At 44.7% G+C, this 20,283-nt stretch overlaps 1 protein-coding gene across 3 annotated transcripts; it reads left to right on the top strand.

Annotated features, from left to right (window-relative positions):
• Positions 1 to 378: 378 nt before the first annotated feature.
• Positions 379 to 11,559, top strand: LOC118237402 (cilia- and flagella-associated protein 57-like). Of its 3 annotated transcripts, XM_035436075.1 has the most exons (24): positions 379 to 782; positions 1,293 to 1,466; positions 1,752 to 2,062; positions 2,380 to 2,630; positions 2,919 to 3,066; positions 3,373 to 3,510; positions 3,599 to 3,741; positions 4,093 to 4,258; positions 4,418 to 4,531; positions 4,705 to 4,917; positions 5,258 to 5,434; positions 5,604 to 5,762; positions 5,896 to 6,051; positions 6,137 to 6,230; positions 6,488 to 6,678; positions 7,438 to 7,611; positions 7,775 to 7,933; positions 8,830 to 8,973; positions 9,279 to 9,395; positions 9,811 to 9,945; positions 10,219 to 10,278; positions 10,597 to 10,692; positions 10,953 to 11,073; positions 11,250 to 11,559. In XM_035436075.1, the coding sequence occupies exons 2-24, from the start codon at positions 1,307 to 1,309 to the stop codon at positions 11,447 to 11,449; spliced, it is 3,627 nt and encodes a 1,208-aa protein (XP_035291966.1). In that variant the 5' UTR covers positions 379 to 782; positions 1,293 to 1,306; the 3' UTR covers positions 11,450 to 11,559. The 3 variants fall into 3 exon arrangements, with proteins under 3 accessions (XP_035291966.1, XP_035291964.1, XP_035291967.1); XM_035436073.1 differs by lacking the exon at positions 379 to 782 and having other exon boundaries at positions 1,187 to 1,466; XM_035436076.1 differs by lacking the exons at positions 379 to 782; positions 8,830 to 8,973 and having other exon boundaries at positions 1,187 to 1,466.
• The last annotated feature ends 8,724 nt before the right edge of the window (positions 11,560 to 20,283 follow it).

Raw genomic sequence — 20,283 nt, 5'->3', positions numbered from 1 at the left:
ACAGTTGGCCATTTGTGCGAATACAGTCTACAAACCATTGGTCTGCCAAAGTAAGAACACAAGTTTACAACTAGGCTAGATATATGCTGACATACAAACATTAAATATTAATATGAAAAGAATGGAGTGTTTCTCTGAATGAATATTAATCTGTTACAGCCCCAGGGCACAAGACAGTGCAGAAGTATATATTATGTAGTAAATATCTTTGCCTATAAATCACTCCATTATTCATGCAAGTTATGTTGTATGTAAATATATTTTTAATGGCAATACATCATCACCATGGTTTTAACTCTGGACTGCTGCGTCTTACCATGGTTTCTAGCAGCAGCGATGCAGTAAATGTGAGACGAAATTCTTTTTAAAAATAAGGAGTAGTTCACTTAAAAATGATAGCTGACTTAATGATAAGGTTGCTGTGCATTTGTAACAAAGCGATTCGCTGATTGGCGGCTTGTGCACGCAATATGCTTGGCGGCTTACTCCATCACATTAATGTTAACCGTGCTATCTTTACGTCTGGTAACCTCTACCCCGGCGCAGTTCAGATCCTGCTTTTACAAGAAGATGGCAATAATAACTCTACTTTAATGTGAAAATTCCATATAAATCACACAGAACCTATGTGTGAAAGCTTAACCATTTAAGAGTAGTGGGATTCTTTTTGACTTCTTTTGCTCTTGATAGCTCCTTGTTTTGTCACAGTAGCTTTGGAATGCCATTAAAAGCTAAATATTTTGTGTGCTAGAAAAGGAGTCCAGTGTAAGGAGTGGATTAAGGTAGGTGAGGTTAGCTGTGTTATGATGCTTTTGTTGAAATGAGGGCCTTAAAGGAGAAAGTCAAAATTAAATATCTGTGCTTGTGATTGAACCGTGATTTTGAGTTACAGTTTTTTCACACGACGTTAAATATTGCTCACTAATTAGTGGCTACTTGTCCCATAGGCTGACTCACTTGTAAGGCAACTTGTTATTTCGTTTCATTTGAATATGTTCTTGGTACGGATGCATGTGTTATGTGTAGAGTAGCCACTTGTAACCTAACCGGCTGTCAGATACAGACTTTCTTTAGCTGGAAAGACCTATGTAAATAGGCTACTGACTTAACGGGAAACGTTGAAAGGAGAAAATCGTAAATAACGTTTTTTGAATGCAAAAAAAAGTGTTCAAAATACAGTTGGAAGCATTCAGTCGATATCGCAAGCATTCCTGATATTTTCATACATCCCTCTCCTGACGTCTACAAGTACACCACAGTCAAACAGGCTACAATGTTCGCTCTTCCTCTAGGCTACAGCTGGATCATGTCGGCGGTGGCTAGCGCTCAGCCACACTTCGTCTTTGGAACGCAGGCCAGGGTGCCAAACAGCCTTGCCTATTTTGATGAACAGACCGTAATTTTCCCGTCTGGAAACAACTGTGTTTTCTATGACACTCACCGGAAATGTCAGCGCTTCGTTCCAGGTATATGTTCTAGTAAGCTAGTAAACAACTGTTGAGTTTTAGTGGATAAACGACTGGTTAGATGCTAAGAATGGACACTTAACTTCCAAATGTGGTAGACAGTCCGTTTTAAAATTTCAAAGCACTGGGAGGTCGCTTAGTTAGCAGGTGTCCAGGCTCACATCACATCACGGAGGATCGGCATGCTTGTCCATATGTTGTCTTTAAAAATGTGTTTGAAACAAAAAGATGAAACCTTGCCCGCGTGGAGGATGAGCAGTTAACACATGATGCGTTTTAACGCAGCTACTGAGAAAAGCCAAGGATTGCAGGCCTTGGCCATCAGCCCGGACCGTCTCTACCTGGCTGTGTCAGAACGCGGTGAGAAGAGCACCGTCACAGTGTATGAACTTCAGCAAGATTACATGAGGAAGAGGAAGGTGCTGAGTGGAGAAGGCCTTTTGCAGGTGTTTGTCTGTATGGCCTTCTCCCATGACTCTCAATACCTGATTGGGCAGTCAGGAGAACCAGACTGGACCCTCTTCTTGTGGATCTGGCAGAAGAATAAGCTCATTCCCACCATAAAGACTGGTGGGCCCACCTCTCCCATCTGTAAGGTATGTAGACAGCAATGACTATGACAACATTAACACAGTTATTCCTCCTAATGATAAGTTTTGTTGTGTGAGCTAAGGAGGCGTGAGTTAAGTACCTCACTCAGGGGTAGAACAGCAGCCTCCCAGCGTTCAACTGAACCCACAGCCTTTGAGTCACAAGCCCAGCTCCCAGCCCATTGTGCTACATCACCACCCACAAAACATTGGCCCGGAGCGTTTTACACAAGTTACGGTTTACTACCTGCAGCACTGAATACGGGTGAAGTGTGAATATTTTACGCACACCCTTTATTAATTTAATTCTTTATTTTATACAGGTGAGCTTCAGTCCTCAGGACAATACTCAGGTCTTTGTGTGTGGACATGGCGTGTTCAAGTTCTTCAGTTATGTGGAGGGGACCCTGAAACAGACCAACAGCAAGAGGCAGGAGCCCCACCACTACCTGTCCTATGACTGGGTGTCTGAGAGCGAGGTGCTGATGGGCACTGACAGGGGCCAACTGCTCCTCTTCAGGTACCAAGACCTGCTGTGGAGGACAGACCTGAGAACCATACAGGACCCTGAACGGTACGTAGGAGAGTGTGATTACATTACATTGCTTTTTATTTGCCAGATGCTTGGCAGAGGATATAAACATATTTTATGTTTAAAGCCTGACAAATGAAATGTCATTGAGCATTTCCATTAAAAACAGTTAATCATTGATTTAAGGCTGGGGGAATTGAGACTGGAAATTGACATTAGCGTTTTCCATGGTCAGAATTCCCGCACTGGTGGAGATACAGTGACACACAGTGGCTTTTGCTCGAATTGCAGGCATTACTCCCAGACTAGTGATCTATTTCTGTCCTTTAGGTTAGAGGAGCAGAAGCAGGAAGACATCCATGTCACAGCCATCGCTGCCTACTCCAAGGGCTTTGCCTGCTCCGCTGGACCAGGGTTGGTTTATCTGTTCCAGAAGACGAAGGATACGGACATCTACAGGATATCCAGAGAGATCCGGGTGCCTGGGTCTTCTCTTTGTGAAAACATTATTCTGATTTCAGTAATACTGAGCCTATTTCAAACTAATATCAGGCCCTGTTTACACTTCTGTGTTTGCACAAGTCTGTCCCATTTGTCCCCTGATTTTGGTCTAAATAGAAGGTTTAAATTGATTGGATTTGTCTAAATCTTATTTTAAAACTGCCAGTGGTCTGGATAGGACTTCCCTGTATGTGTTCTACATATATCTCTTAGTAATTATGTCACTAGGAAACCAGTAGATTTGAGTGTTTTTATGTGTATGATTTATGTGTATGTTTTCCAGATCCCGTTTGATATCTATAGCAACGATCCCATCCTAGCTGTGCAGCAGGAGATTGCCTCCATGTGTGTTAGTCCACTGAAGAAGAGCCTGACAGTCAGCACTGACCTTGGGCAGCTCTACACCGTGGACTTGACCTCGGTAACGCTCCGATGAGCATGCTCAGTTCATACGGTGCTGACGTCCCCTCGGTCAGCGAATGAAGGCTAATCTGGCTCTTTTTTTTTAGGAGAAGGACCAACCCCAGTTTCAGTTCCTGTCCCACTCCTTCCACTGTGGTGCCGTTACCGGTCTGTCCATCTGCATTCAGAAACCGCTCCTGGCCACCTGCTCCAAGGACCGCACGGTCCGCATCTGGAACTTCGAGACCAGGTATGGTCAACATGCAGTGTCACTGCATACCTCTTCACTGGATCTTAACCAAACCATAACTTCAAAACTATGACAGATTTTTAACAGAAAAGTGCAGAAGTGCTCTCTTATTTCCAGCGTAGGCACTGTCATTTGCACCTTCTATCACAGAACTTCTGAATTAATGTACATGAAGACGTGACATATTCCAGTGTCTGTTTAAGGCCGAAATGAAATTAATAAAATATGAATGATCAGTGTTTTGTTTAAGAGATGTCCGCTACTTTACAGAAGTTGAGCATTGAAGATTTTATAGCCATATATAAATAATTGAACATGGATCTTCTCTCTTGATTGCGTGTGTTCTCCCAGGACGCTGGAGCTCTGCAAGGTGTTCTGTGAGGTTCCGCTCAGCATAGCACTCCACCCCACCGGTCTCTCCATCCTGGTCGTCTTCCTAAAAAAGCTGCTTTTGCTGAACTTGCTTATCGATGACGTCAGAACCTTCAAGGAGTTCCCTCTGGCAGGGTGTAGAGAGGTGTGCCCTGGGGGAGGACAGACTCTCCACACATTCTGCTGTGTACTGACCAAATCGGCTCTTGCTGCCTAATGCCTGTTCACATTTATATTAAAGGGTGAGTGTGTCCTTTAATGACTTGCTGTTGTGTGATTCCTCCCCCCCCTCACGCCCCCCCAGTGTGGGTTCAGCCATGGGGGGCACGTGTTTGCAGTCGCCTGTGGAACCGACATTCACTTTTTCTCCACTACAACACTGGAAAAAGTCCTGAAACTTACGGGTCACAAGAAAAAGGTGAGAGTAGAGTTACTACGATATATAAAAGTGTGCAGACTCAACTAAAATTGCGTCACTGTCTAAACTTCTGGACTCCACTGTACATGCAAAGTAGCACTTTAATGGTTTTGGACAGACAAAATGGTGAAATGGCTGCAGTTTTTACCAAGATGATTGATATGCTGTCTCAGGTTCAGTCCATCGATTGGAGTGAAGATGACAGAAAGCTGGTGTCGCTTGATGTGGATGGTGCTGTTTATGAGTGGAACGTCATCACCGGCGAGCTGCAGTTAGAGATCGTCCACACGTCTTACATGTACACTAGTGTTGCCATTTCCCCCGACAGCAAGATCGTCTTTGTTGTGGGAACAGACTTTACCCTGAGAGAGATTCATGATGCCAAGGTATATGAAAATGATCTCAAGTTTCTTCATGGACGTGTGTTGATTGTGAAACAGCAATCTCAATGAAGCATGTTTCCCATATAATGTTAATGTTGAAATTAAAATGAAACAATCATATATGTCATTAAATCCACATGACGCTATCATTACTTTTGTTGAAATGGTTGGAAGTAGACTTTCACAGCTTATGAACACATGAGCAAACCGTAAGGCAGGGGTTTTTGAATGAGTGAGACTGTTTCTTCCTGCAAGTAGGCAGATATCTATGTTTCCATTTCAACTGTTTTACTTTGGGTATATATCTCAGATGTCCTCCGTGCTTTTGTTCTCTGTTTCGTAGATCCTGGCTGAAGTGCCAACCGGTGACGTCACCTACACAACGATGGCCCTGTCCCGGTCCGGCAGGGTGCTGTTCTGTGGCACCACTACTGGAGCCGTGATGGCCATATCCTGTCCCCTGTTTGAACCGAAGAACTTCCTGTACCAGGGCCAGGGCCACACTGCTCCTATTACCAAGGTGCCTGTCCATTTCATGACCGAACACAGAAAAGCAAGACTATACCTTCTGGATTCATTTTTATACTGGAGAAAAAAAATGTCTTTTATAGGAAAACACATTTTCATTACATATCAGTTTTATTCTGTTCTTAAAGATTCTCACAACACTGAATTTTCGATGTCCCCAGATGATCGTCACATTTGATGACCACTTCCTGCTGACTGTATCAGAGGACGGCTGCCTGTTCATCTGGAAGATTGTCTGGGAGAGGTATGGTCTGAAGAAGGACATGGAGTTGTGCTACTTGGAGGAGATCTTCATCACCAAGTCTGACCTAGAGGAAAAGGTACACACGCTCATTGACTGCCAGAACACAACAGGTTGCACATTTGGTAATATATGTGTAATCATAGTGTATATTTCTGAAATAATATTTATGAAATAATCACCTTCTCATCTTCTATTTACAAACTCTCCAGAACCGGCTCATGCAGGAGCTCAGGACTCAAGTGAAGGAACTGAAAATAGACAACAGATTTCAGCTTTGCTTCAAGGACATGGACCACGAGCGGGAAGTGCGGAAGATGACGGAGAAGTACACCGAGGAGATTGAGAACCTGAAAACCAACAACGAGGTGGGCTGAGAACGTCACGTGAGACTCTGTGAGACCCGAGTTTAATAACATGGCACAACCTGATGATCTGTGAAATGTTTTGTAGGTTCTTACAACGGAGAATGAGAGGCTGGAGCTGTTCCACGAGGAGACAATGGAAGCAGTGGTGGAGAAGAACACCAGAGAGCTTCGAATTTTAAGTAAGCCCATGCTACAAGTTAATATATGCAAAGAAACCACTCATAAAATCATGAAGATTGCTTGTGTCCCTACATGAAACATTTTACTGTGGTCTAATCTTCAGTCAAACCAGCATTGGTATATTCAGCTAATTTGCTAAATAGGCCAGGGCGATTGCTGGCAACAAATGGCTGCATACAAGAATTGCCAATCCCTGAATGGAGGGCAGTATGGAGTGCTGTCATTCTCTTGTGTTCCTCCGTGTGGCGCTCTCCAGAGGCGGATACGTACCGGAAGCTGACTCACGAGTACGAGGTCTCCCACGCCATGCAGCTCAACTCCCAGAAGAAGCTGGAGGAGTACGAGTCCAAACTCCACAAGATTGAGGACAGCCACAGACGGGTGCTCCAGGACCTAACTGGACGTTACGAGTCCAGGCTGCAGGAGAACATTGTTAGGCTAACAGCAGTGAGCATTGAGGAGCGTGGGGTTGGGGGAGAACATCGCTAAGCTAACAGCAGTGAGCACTGAGGAGCATGGGGTTGGGGGAGAACATCGCTAAGCTAACAGCAGTGAGCATTGAGGAGCATGGGGTTGGGGGAGAACATCGCTAAGCTAACAGCAGTGAGCATTGAGGAGCGAGGGGTTGGGGGAGAACATCGCTAAGCTAACAGCAGTGAGCATTGAGGAGCGAGGGGTTGGGGGAGAACATCGCTAAGCTAACAGCAGTGAGCATTGAGGAGCGAGGGGTTGGGGGAGAACATCGCTAAGCTAACAGCAGTGAGCACTGAGGAGCATGGGGTTGGGGGAGAACATCGCTAAGCTAACAGCAGTGAGCATTGAGGAGCGAGGGGTTGGGGGAGAACATCGCTAAGCTAACAGCAGTGAGCACTGAGGAGCGAGGGGTTGGGGGAGAACATCGCTAAGCTAACAGCAGTGAGCATTGAGGAGCGAGGGGTTGGGGGAGAACATCGCTAAGCTAACAGCAGTGAGCATTGAGGAGCATGGGGTTGGGGGAGAACATCGCTAAGCTAACAGCAGTGACCACTCAGGAATATGGCTGATAAATAGGAAAGTAGGCTCATTGTGATAGCACCTTTCTGTGTACAAGGAATGTAGGATCAAGAACAAACGCTTTTAGGGCCGAGGACAGTGTCCACATGGTCAGTCTTACCTGTCGTTCCTCTTTGTCCTTCCTCTGTCCTTCCTCTTCACGCTGTGCCCCAGAGCGAAAGCGTGTCCCATCAGCAGCAGCAGGAGTACGAGGTGATGAAGAAGATGATGGAGGAAGACGCAGACCGAGAGATCCTGGACATCCGCTGCAGATATGAGCACGAGCTACAGAAAGAGCAGGCCATCGCCACCGAGTACCGGGACGAGACCGGCATCATGAGGAAAAAGGTCTCTGCTGTCGCTCAGCCTGTTTCTGTAATGTATCTGTGTCTGTGTCATGTGTGTCTTTGTTTAAGTTTCACAGTGAGGGACAGCCTGTACTATTCAGGGCCATTTATGTGTGGGGGGAAAGTCATTCTCCATGTTTCTGTTTCACGTTTTGTCCTTATAGGCCAGTCATGTGCAGAAGGAGATGAGCAACAAGAACACGGAGATCGAGAAACTGAAACTGGAACTTCAGAAGCGTCAGAATGTCATCGATGCCTTAAAGAAGGACATCGTGGGCTTTAAGAATGAGATCAAACTGAGGAACAGCAATATTGAGGAGAAGGTATGCTGAATACATGGTAGATTCTGTGAGAAAAATATCAGCCACACCCTTCTTCTTAGTCCCTTTTTATATTTTCTGTTTAATCACTTCAGTGTAGCAGTGCTCTGAAATCACGAGGCTCTATAAATGTATTTGCTGAGGCTAAATCAATAGCTTACTTAGTGTTTAGCAGTTGCCAGTGAAAGGATTAGACCCTGTAAGTGCATCAGTGCAATTTCAAAGAACTACACTAAGAAAACTTAAGACAAGACACTGTATGGAATACATTTAAATTTCTGCTCTTAATCAGTGTTGGGGCCCCACAAGCCTGAATTAACTGTGAGATGTTTGTGTCTTTTGCCAAGCTTGCTGTGCACTGATGTAGCAAATGGAGGGGAAAGCACTAGCATACTGTGTGTCCCTGCAGCAGAAGTGCAGATGGTGGTGAAGCACTAGCGTACAGTGTGTCTCTACAGCAGAAGTGCGTATGGTGGTGAAGCACTAGCATACAGTGTGTCTCTACAGGAGAAGTGCGTATGGTGCTGAAGCACTAGCATACAGTGTGTCCCTGCAGCAGAAGTGCGTATGGTGGTGAAGCACTAGCGTACAGTGTGTCCCTGCAGCAGAAGTGCGTATGGTGGTGAAGCACTAGCATACAGTGTGTCCCTGCAGCAGAAGTTCGTATGGTGGTGAAGCACTAGCGTACAGTGTGTCTCTACAGCAGAAGTGCGTATGGTGGTAAAGCACTAGCATACAGTGTGTCTCTACAGGAGAAGTGCGTATGGTGGTGAAGCACTAGCATACAGTATGTCCCTGCAGCAGAAGTGCGTATGGTGGTGAAGCACTAGCATACAGTGTGTCCCTGCAGCAGAAGTGCGTATGGTGGTGAAGCACTAGCATACTGTGTGTCCCTGCAGGAGAAGTGTATCAGTGAACTGAGGAACATGATCACAGACCTCGATAAGTCCAAATTTCTCATGGACTACAAAATCAAAGAGCTGCTGAATAAAGTCGAGCCCAATGAGAAGATCATCGAAGAGATGAAGGAGCAGATCCAGGAGGTAAAGACACCAAGAACTATCTGAACTTATACTGAGTACATTTGCATATACAAATCTCTCATTTTGTTTTTGCTGTTTATGGAATGAAGGATTATTGAATACATGTTGGAGCTCTGAAGATTTTTCAAATGTCAATGATTGTACCTTGTTATATGGGTGGGTGGGTGGAGATGGGTGGAGATGGGTGGGTGGGTGCACTCCCTACAGTAAAGGGGATCCACATAAAGTGCCAAGGGACTGATTGGTAATGACCGTTGCTAGCGGGAAAAATTAATTTAGACCTGTTTCTTTTTGTTTTCACATAGATGGAGGGTGAACTGGAGATGTTCAAAACGGAGAACACCAAGATGAAGCTGATAATATCAGAACTCAAAGTAAAACTGAAGGTCTCAGATACAGATAAGCGTAGAGAAATGCAAAAGGTATGTGTGTGACCAGAGTACCACTGTAGACAAGGACGCTTACTGTACACAATGATAAGAGGGCCCTTACGCATGAAAATAACGCTGTACTGTCTGACACATTAAACAGGGCGTATGCCACATTACTGCCACATTACTGCCACGTTGGTGGTGACACAGTAATGCCACATTATGTTATTTACTCCCTGCTTTGCTCCCAAAAGCCCAACACTCACATGCAAAAGCTCTTCTAATAACCCTGAGGATTCCGCCTCACGCAGGCAAAATTTCAACAAGAATTAGGACACTTTCAGTGAACTCACGAGGACCATTAGAAGAGCCATATTGTGGCTAACATTGTTTCCTGTGACCTTGACATACTGTGACTGGGGTTGTGTTAAAGAGAAGGTCTGTGCCCCACCCCTCCTCCTTTCAGCTGAGCAACATGGAGTTTCGGATGTGGAGCTTCAAGTCGGACCTTCACCACTGTGTGGAGTTCATCCAGGACCCCCGGAGACTGAAGGAAGGGATATGGAAGCTCCACAGCACCTACCTGGAGCCGTCCGATGTGGTGAGACACCTGTGCGCTCTGTCAGCCCGAAGCAGCATCCAGAGACCTTTTCCCTAGCAACGGCGTTTTATTGTGGCCAGCCCGAAAAGATTTTCGAGGGGGTGAAGGGTGTTTAAAATTAATTACCAAGGAAGTGAATGAATTACTGCACTTCCACTCATTCTTTCTAATTGATATTTTAAATTTAGCTGTAGTTGATATGAATGTTTCTCAGAAGTATAGCAGGGTGTGAGTTTGCGTTGCAATGTGAGGCTGATTGTGTTTCTGATGCAGGAGTTCATCCAGCGGCTGGACTCCGACTCTCAGGAGAGCATCCGTCAGGTTTTATGTGAGGTGTGTTAGTAAAGTTGGTTGGTTAGTTTGGCTTGAGGGTTTCAGAGAAAATTTAAATTCATTAGTCAGATTTCAGAGTCTGTTTAAATTCAAATTCATATGCAGGAATTTTTGCAACAGCATTAAAACATTGGCTAAAGAAGTAACAGACTGAAAGTTTCATGTAGCAAAAAAGTTTTTTTTTTTCAAAATAGTTTAAAGTTTCAAAGTTAGTGACATGTAAGCTCTGATGAGATACTGAGAGGGAATGTTCAGTCAGTGCAGCGCGGCTGTAAGAGGTGAGCCTCGCTGATCATGCCCTTGTCTCGCCCCCATCAGCGGGAGGAAATGGCGAGGAACGCGATTCATGCACTCAAGAGCATGCTGGCCAGGGAGACGGAAACGCGCCAGGCTTCCACTATGAAGACCATGAAGGTCAGTGTGACCCTGTTACTGGCTAATGCCTCAGGACTTTACTGCTGAAATGTGACATTATGCTTCTCAGATCTTAGAAATGCTAATTAGTACCCTTCTGAACTGTTCTGAATAAAGAGTCAGAATCCTATGTAAGGATGTCATTGGTAATTTCCCATCTTGAGTTTTATTTCATAGAAATTTGCAGAATAGATGAACACTTCATAATGTTTTTATGTGTAAAATATTGTTTTTTCTTTCTTTCTAATAATGCCATGTAGGAAAATGCAACACTGATCACTGAGATAAACAATTTACGCTGCAATCTGATAATCCTGGAAGATCAGCTCCGCAAGAACCAGTCTGAGTTGAACAGAAAGCGGAACTTTTTAGAAGACGAAGGTACTTCCTCTCATTTTACCATAAACTCCTTTGCTTTGAGGATTCCTGTCCCTGCATTCTCCTGAAAGTCTTGTTTCTGAGCCCTGGGTCTCCTGTATGAGTGATGTAGCTGCGCAGGTGTGCGCAGGTGTGTGTCACGGACATGGTTATCGTGGCTGCTTCCTGTGCTCTCTCAGGCCCCACGTCCCTGTTCCCCCTCACGGCATTGGCTGAGGTGCAGAAGGAGCAAGAGCGGACCGCCCAGCTGCGGGTCGAGCCACTGAAGAGGCCTTCCCAGGGGGCCGAGGGGCAAGCCAAGCCTGGCCAGCCCCCCCACGGAGGCAAAGAGCCCCAGAGCATGCCAGAGACAGGGGCCCTCCCCAGCCCCCCGTCGTAGAGCCATAATGGTTGTGAATATCATAAACATCTGCATTCTGAATGGGTGGGACTTTGTATATAAGATGCTGGAATTTCATACATGGTGAAACCAAAATGTCAAATTGGTTCAGTGTCAAATTTATTTAAAAAATTAAATTAAATTAAAAAAAAAAAATTCCTATGGACCTAATCTCTGATCTGTGCCCAATAACACCATTACATGGGACCGCTTCAGACCCAGGAGGTTATTGTTCTGGTTTTTACTGGGGTTGGCCACCAGATGTCAGTGTAAGACAATTTGAAATTATTCTCGTAAAATGGCGCAATGAAACGGCTCCTAAAACACCCTTCACTTTTTGTCTTTTAGTTTTAAGCCGTAAGAAAAAGGTGTGTTTTAACTTTCTCCAAATTCATGAACAGGAGAAAAACAATTCCTGATGTAAAGTTGTAAATGCAGGGTTCATACTTCCATCTCCTGGAGGTGATATTAGAATACTTACAGGAAATGAAAACGCATTTACTGTTCTCTCTGGTCTCATGGTTTAATTTAAATCACCGGATAAAATATCAGAATATTGTCTGTTCATGACTGAATTCACTCCCAGTCCCAAAGTGTGACCTCACCTCCACTGGTAGCTTAAGCAGCTAAAACACGCTGCAGAGAAATTAAGCTTTTAAAATGTGCCTGAAAATGTTGCCTGTTTTTGCATGACTCATAATAAAGACGCCTTCAACCTAATTTTAAGAAGAAGGGCAGAAAAAATATGTTGTTTTTAATCTTACCGCAATTTGATAAAAACCTTTAGCCACTGCCAGGAAATTGTAATTAATTGCAAGCATTTCAGCATTTTATACCAGAGCTTATGCATGTTATTTTCAGTTTCGCTACATACGGGTACATTTCATACCATATTCCTGAAAAACCTTCCCAGATAGTAGCTCAGTGATGGCCCAATGTTTTCTTCTGTGGTTATCAGTGTGCACAGGGCTCCTCTCTGATGGGTGATGTGTGTGTGTGTGTGGGGGGGGGGGGGGGGCGGTCGCTGGTTTGGAGGAACAGGTGCAACGGGCCTTGGTTCACACCTCAGAGCCTCAGAGCCGATACGTGACTAACCCCGTACTTCCCTCCGTCCCCGGCTGAGTCATCACGGACAGAGGCCAGCGCTGCCAGAAGAGGAGCATCTCACCTGAGAACCCAACAGGTTAACGCTAGGGTTAGCGAGCGCTACAGCTCCCTCTCACCATTCACACATGAGTTAGCGAGCGCTACAGCTCCCTCTCACCATTCACACACAGGTTAGCGAGCGCTACAGCTTCCTCTCACCATTCACACACGGGTTAGCGAGCGCTACAGCTCCCTCTCACCATTCACACACGGGTTAGCGAGCGCTACAGCTTCCTCTCACCATTCACACACGGGTTAGCGAGCGCTACAGCTCCCTCGCACCATTCACACACGGGTTAGCGAGCGCTACAGCTTCCTCTCACCATTCACACATGAGTTAGTGACCAGTACAGCTCCCTCTCACCATTCACACACGGGTTAGCGGGCGCTCCCTCTCACCATTCACACACGGGTTAGCGGGCGATCCCTCTCACCATTCACACACGGGTTAGCGGGCGCTCCCTCTCACCATTCACACACGGGTTAGCGGGCGATCCCTCTCACCATTCGCACACGGGTTAGCGAGCGCTACAGCTCCCTCTCACCATTCACACACGGGTTAGCGGGCGCTACAGCTCCCTCTCACCATTCACACACGGGTTAGCGGGCGCTCCCTCTCACCATTCACACACAGGTTAGCGAGCGCTACAGCTCCCTCTCACCATTCACACACGGGTTAGCGCTACAGCTCCCTCTCACCATTCACACACGGGTTAGCGGGCGCTCCCTCTCACCATTCACACACGGGTTAGCGAGCGCTTTCAAACGGCAGCTGCTCCATACCTTCCTTCTGGGCCTCGAACACTTTCGTTATTTAACATGCAGCACAAGCTTCCCACGTATACTTATGATTCACGCCGTGGCATTAAATATGGGATCAGATTCATGCCTCTCTGTTCTCCTACATGCTACATAAATACATCAGCGCTCTGTGTTGGGTAATCAGCTGTAGGGCAGGCTATGGCCGGAGAGCCGTTTCCTGAAGCGATCACCACAGGTTCATTAAAAACCGATACAACCTGTGGAGCTTAAACACAATGTACTAATTACTCTGAGCTTTTCATTAATTAATCTGAACCTTAAGAAAATAATAAAATATACATAGAAAGATTTTAGGACACTTTGGGTTATTCATGACAAGGATACTGGCAAATCTTGAAATTTTAGAGGATGCATTCCATTCATTACTTTAATTCTTTAATTGCAATTTTACTCTTCAACTTGAAAAGGTTGGTGGCCCTGAATCCCGTTGGTTAGTCGATGCCAACAGGAAGCTGAAGGTTCTGAATTTGAGTGAAAAATTTATACATGAACTACAAATGTTATTTAAATATTGAAATATGCCAAGGATAATAAAACAGAGACAAAGCAGCATTCATACGTTTGTAGCCACATAATGATGTTTAAACAGTGACAAGAAAAAGCCTCTCCCCACACACACACACACACAGGAAGTGTGTCAGCTCGGCAGTTGCGTCACAGCCCTTGATGATGCCGTTGCTGACGCAGTCGCTCCCCCTGTGTGGGAGACGGGCTCATCTCAGGTGGGCAGGAGGGACGCTGAGTCACCCGCGGGATCGAGGTGCCTGTCTGAGGAGGAAGTCCACACTGCTTCTTCTTAATTTGGAAATGGAGGGAAAACAGGACTCCCAGTCCCTCTGAGGACTCCCAGTCCCTCCCAGTCCCTCTGAGGACTCCCAGTCCCTCTCAGTCCCTCTGAGGACTCCCAGTCCCTCTCAGTCCCTCTGAGGACTCCCAGTCCCTCCCAGTCCCTCTGAGGACTCCCAGTCCCTCTCAGTCCCTCTGAGGACTCCCAGTCCCTCACAGTCCCTCTGAGGACTCCCAGTCCCTCCCAGTCCCTCTGAGGACTCCCAGTCCCTCCCAGTCCCTCTGAGGACTCCCAGTCCCTCTGAGGACTCCCAGTCCCTCCCAGTCCCTCTGAGGACTCCCAGTCCCTCCCAGTCCCTCCCAGTCCCTCCCAGTCCCTCCCCCCAGTCCACACACAGACCACATCAGCAGCTCTGTTCCAGCTTCAGAGGATTCTCAGGCTGAGAGGAGAATGTAAACCTGCAGCACGTGGGGAGTGCTGCTGCGGTTAAAATCCGCATGAAACCGTTTTCTAACGCAAACTCGACGGGCGAGACCGTGGTGCTGTCTGCAGGGCGGCCCCCTTTCTGACCCCAAAAACAACAACACAAAATAACAAACTTGCGTCCCGATGGGAGGATTTGTGGTCCTGCTGGGAACACACTAACCAGAGCACTATACAGCAAGCAGAGGGCAAAACGAGAGTCAATGAGCAAATGCAAAACACGAAATCCAATCAGCGAACAAAACTGAGGGGCTAGTCGAGAATCGAAGACTGTTGGAGTGGTGGGCTATCAAATTTTTCAGGAGATTTCAATAACATATTCTGTTAAAACAAACTGCTACTGGGACATTTGTTATTATTTCTGGGCATGAGTGAGTGGGGAGGATTGGTGTTATATGTGTGTGACTCTGGGAACACCACAATAGGGCGTTTGAGTAAGCTGTTGAGCTGTTATAGTCATTTGCCCTATTGTGAGACTGCACTTGAAAGAATGACAATGGTGTGAAAAACAGCCTCACACCAGGTTAAGCCAACAAAACTCCAATTTACCAAATAATCTCACAAAATCTCCAATATAATGCCCATCTGAATGTGTAAATGTACACACACAGCTTGTAAAAATAAAAAATAAAAAACTCCCCTACCTTCCAACAAGGCTGAAGGGAAGAGGAAAGATTGGAAAAAAAATTAAGCTTTGTTGTTTGCCTGTTAAAATAAACTTTTATTTTCCTTCATATGATGGTATTTCTTTCTTCCTTTAAATGAAGGTTTCTCGTTAGCCCGTTAGCGCCCCCCCAGTAGGTATGCAGGCAGCCAGTTCATTAGTAAATTCAGCACACCTGTTTACCTGGGCCGAGTCTATTTAAGCACAAGATTTTCCCCATTCAGGTGGGTGACTCCAAATGTGCAGTTGCCCCCAAACAGCAGTTTTGTGACACACTGAGGCTGGGTTAGCAAGGTCTGGAAAAAGAAATGCTGTTGCATGTTTCCTAAGTTTGTAAAACAGGAGAATTTAGGGGGATCTGTATTAGTTTGTTCTTCACTCTTTGGAGGAACAAACGTCCCCAGTAGAGTTGTGGTGTTGGGGGTGTGAGTAACCCAACACCCAGATAGTTAAACTGTGAGAAGCAGTGGTGGGGAAAAAGACTTTCTCCAGTCAAGTTTGTTACTCTTTAGATCTTAGTTTGTGTAATGACACAAATCCTAGAAGCTGACTTTTTAAGTCCTTTTTAGACTTCCTAGTGGGTCATGTTTCATGTATGATCTTTTAGAACCCAGTGTTATGAGTGCATGGAGGACTAGTTGGGCAGCTTATCTATAAGAAATAATTTATTTTATTTTATTTCATTTTTTGAGGCTGTAATGCCTGGTAATAAGGATACTGACTAGGTGTTTATCACAGAAGTTGTGGGTTTCACAGAATCCAATGGTTTTGCCATTTTCGGTTTCATGCTTTCTATGAATGTTCAGCATTATTTGATGGCATCTGTAAGCCATGATGTGCTCTACAGTGAGGGCAGGGGCCAGTTGGTTGTGGAGCCGTTTCACTAGTTGAGGGTTCATTCATCTTATCAAATGCGTGTCTGAAATTAATGAACTAGTTGAAGTGGTGAAAATGAGTCCCCAAATTACCAAAATTAAGTTGGACATGCCCAAATTCGCCAGTGCCATGCATCACCACTAATGTCTGACCACTGCACCTTGACTGCAAGAACAGGGCACCAAGTGTTTCACATCCAAAAAAATTATTACCCTGCAGGAAATCAGCAAAGGGGAGCAAGCTCTATCGGTTAGTTTTAAAAACATAATTCACTAGGACTTGCTCCTCGGGGGAGACAGCTGGCTGGTCCTGAAGTTCCGGCTGAAGATATAAAATAAAATGTTTAAAATATCTGAGCATTTGCCTTCTCACCATACTGAAATTTGAAAATGCATCAAGTGACCAATGTGATTGCATCTGTTCCATATTCATTCAATTCCAGTTTTAAAATGTAGACTAGTGATCCATTGATTAAAATGGGTACCTGGCCAAGCTGGTGTGAACTACAATGAATCTAGCAGTTATTCGAGCCAGAGGAACTGTTAAAAATGGGTTGAATAATAAGTAATTTAACTCCTTATCTGCGTAGAATGCGCTTTAGCCTTTTTTTTAATCTTCCCTTGCATTGCCTGCTCAGGTGCGGCACACAGGGGATTTGGTCCTGAATCAGTCGCTCAGTGGTTTGCATTTTATATTGGTTGCTGCTTCATAATAAAGTCCCCTAGGAGAATAAAATAACAAAATGTATTTTATTCTGAATGCCAAAGACCAGTTGGTTAAGCCTGGTTTAACATGATTCTTCTTGTTTAGCATTTTAATGACCTTGCCAAACCATTACACAAAAATGCAAGTGTATTAAGACCCTTCAGACGTGACCCTGGGTTTTCAGTTAAAACCAGTGCACTCAGATCACTGGTTGTGTTTCAGTTTTTAAAAGCTGTCCATTTTGTCAATTTGCTGTCATTATTTTCTTTAACTATTACAATTAACTCTCTCTCTCTCTCTCACACACACCAATTTTATACTTGGTCAGAAAGTGTATAAATCAAACCAATCATTTAAAACTGTAAAAGCTGTCTGTGGCAAGTGAGTGCCACCCCTCCTGTTTAAAACACACTCACGGGAGACAACTGTTTCCGTAATTAGCACTGCCGTGCTCTTTTATTTACACTCGCGTCTTTTACAGACAATTTTCACATTCACCACGGTTCCGTAGCCGCCTTGTCATCGGCCCCCCTCGCTCCGGCTTCCGGTCTCCCTTTTAAAAACCCCAGGCTCACTGTTGAAAGCAATCAGCGCAATTAAACAATTAACAATTATCGGCGCTGATTACCTCCAGCTGACAGTTGTGACGAAGGATCCAAGAGCCGCTCCTCTCACACTCTCTCTGCAGCCGACGCTCAAACCACGCCCACCCCACCACACTGTCCTTTTAAATGAACACCTTGCTGCAGTTCTTAAAGCATACACAACTGCAGTTGTCAGTTAAAGCAATATACTTCAAAAAGTATGCACATTTTGACCTGTCAAGCTATGAATAATATTTGAGGATGTTTATCATAATGGCTCTGAGTCACATCTAAGATTTATTTATTTTTCTATTTGTTTTTTTTTTTACATGTTTTAAGGGGAAGTCCGTTGGAATTAATGTGATTTCGTTAGATAGCCCCCCTGAAATGCCCCCAGCACTCCAACTAGCAACGAGGGTTGTGGGAATTCAATGATCTCACCGGTCAGGTGAGGCTTTGCATAGTTAAATATTAGGAATGGACCTATAGTCTCTTATCTAGGTGCACAGCCTAAGAGCTATCTGGAAGAGCTGTTTTGTTGCCACGGAGATGTCCCACTGATATTGACTCAGAGTAGACTCATACTAGTCTGCTCTGAGTCGGAAGTGTGGGACCATATGGGGGGGGCTGTGTGGGACCATATGGGGGGGGGCTGTGTGGGACCATATGGGGGGGGCGCTGTGTGGGACCATATGGGGGGGGCTGTGTGGGACCATATGGGGGGGGCTGTGTGGGACCATATGGGGGGGGGGGCTTTGTGGGACCATATGGGGGGGTGGCTTTGTGGGACCATATGGGGGGGTGGCTGTGTGGGACCATATGGCAGCCGTGGGGCGAACCTGCGCTCCCATACCTGTGTCCCCTCAGGTGACCTTGTGCTCTGAGTCACTGTGAGAAGGCCAGTCGCTACTTAACAGCCTCTCAGGGAATGTATTTTTCCGTGCTGAATGTTATTATTACCTGCACTCTCAGTATACGTGGGCTGCACTGAATATGAGGTAAAATTTGTTGGGTTAGAACCCAATCAAAGAACCTGTGTGGATGTGGTTTTGATCACTGCACTTAAAGGGTAATTTATTGACATCAAACAGAACAATGAATTGTGCTGTGTCTAGAGTAATTTCATCAGTTTGAAATTTATTTATGTTTTAACTTTAGACAAAATAGTTTGAATTTGCATTTAAATCCATGATCAAACTTTGCCCTGATCAACATACCTATATTTTCTATAAAAAAAGGTATATTCTATGTGGTTTGAGTGAAACACAACATCATACACACACACACACACACACACACACACAGGCAGTCATATAAATATAAAAGGCAAAGTACATGCAGAACTTTAAGTCACTGACTTGAAATAAGCAGTGATATGAGCTACAGTTTCTGTACAGATGCATTAGGAAATATGCCTATGAATACATTAAAATATAATAACAGCCAATGATGTAAAATGATCTTTAGGATGTGCACACAACTGCACTACTTATCTATACTGACTGCACACTTCATGAGCCCTGCACTCTCTTAAAACTACAGTGGATTTTTTAGACTCTAACTTTGTGTTGGCCATTACTGTTCCACTAATCAGGCATTGAGTGCTCAGGAAAGGGTTTGTGATGATGGATCTGTCAGCACTAGAGGCTTTGGGGTATTCAGCTGAAACACACGGGCTGCGTTCCAATCCAAATTAAAATAAAGAAGAAAAAAAATCATGCTAGCAGGCTTAATTTCCATTCATATTCAGTTTTATTGTCCTCACGGGGACATTCTCGGCAGGTGTGTACATAAAACCGTAAAATCGTAAAAACCTGCATGACACAGGAAAGACAATAAAACGACAACACAGCCACCTATCAGACCTTAAGTAAGCATTGTAATTCCATTCAAAACATTGAGCGCAGCAAGAATAACGACCGCAGTCTTGAGTAAACAGTAATTACAAAATACTGGTACTGACGATGTGGAAATGACTGCGCTTGTGTAGGCTTGCACACCGTACGCCCCTGTATGAGCGGTAGAGTTAGCCGCTGAAATTTGAAGTTACTGGTTTGCTGTGCTGGAATACCGTGTGTTTCACTGTAAACCTCCTGGGATTTTATGCTGGACTGAGATTGCATCTGAATGTTTGGGAGCAAATTAACTGAGGAGAAGAAATATGTGTTATAAAAATGAGCAGTTTAAATGATGTACTCGCAATTAAAGCTCATTTGGGGGCACAGGACTGAACCTTTTGTTTTGCCTTTTGTTGTCAGTATTGCTGTTATTGATGTGTTCGCCTTGGTAAAAATACAAGGAAAACAAAGAAGATTTATTCATTTCCCAGTTCTCATCACTCACATAGTCCATGTATGTAGCTCTGTTATTCTCTCTTGTGTACCATTGACAGAATGAGAGGTAGACTGCTATTAGACTGTCCCAGCAATATATCAATACATCAAATCAGAATTGAAATTAGAAATTCTATCTATTGCACATACTTCGAACCAAATATTATAATTTATGCCAATTATGAATTAAATTCTTGTCTTTAACATATGTTCCATATATCCTAAAAGAAAAACATTTGAAACCTCTTGATTGTGGGCAAAACTTAACATCTTTGATGTATTCTATTCTGACATGCTGTAGGTTGCTATTATATCTTTAGATATAGAGAACAGTCACCCAGCATGCATTGCTGCTGCGGTCATGGAGGTGAAGGTCACGGATAGCTCAGAGCACATGGAGGCCAGTAGAATTGAAGACCAGAGATTAAAAGTGC

Source organism: Anguilla anguilla, chromosome 10 (assembly GCF_013347855.1).
Source record: "Anguilla anguilla isolate fAngAng1 chromosome 10, fAngAng1.pri, whole genome shotgun sequence".
Classification (NCBI taxonomy): Eukaryota; Metazoa; Chordata; class Actinopteri; order Anguilliformes; family Anguillidae; genus Anguilla; species Anguilla anguilla.
This window is presented reverse-complemented; position numbering and strand designations above follow the sequence as displayed.

Coding starts and splice junctions, on each gene's coding strand:
- LOC118237402 (XM_035436073.1), top strand. CDS start 1,274: ATGTTCGCTCTTCCTCTAGGCTACAGCTGGATCATGTCGGCGGTGGCT. Junction 1,467..1,751: donor ATGTCAGCGCTTCGTTCCAG/GTATATGTTCTA, acceptor GTTTTAACGCAG/CTACTGAGAAAAGCCAAGGA. Junction 9,396..9,810: donor AGCGTAGAGAAATGCAAAAG/GTATGTGTGTGA, acceptor TCCTCCTTTCAG/CTGAGCAACATGGAGTTTCG.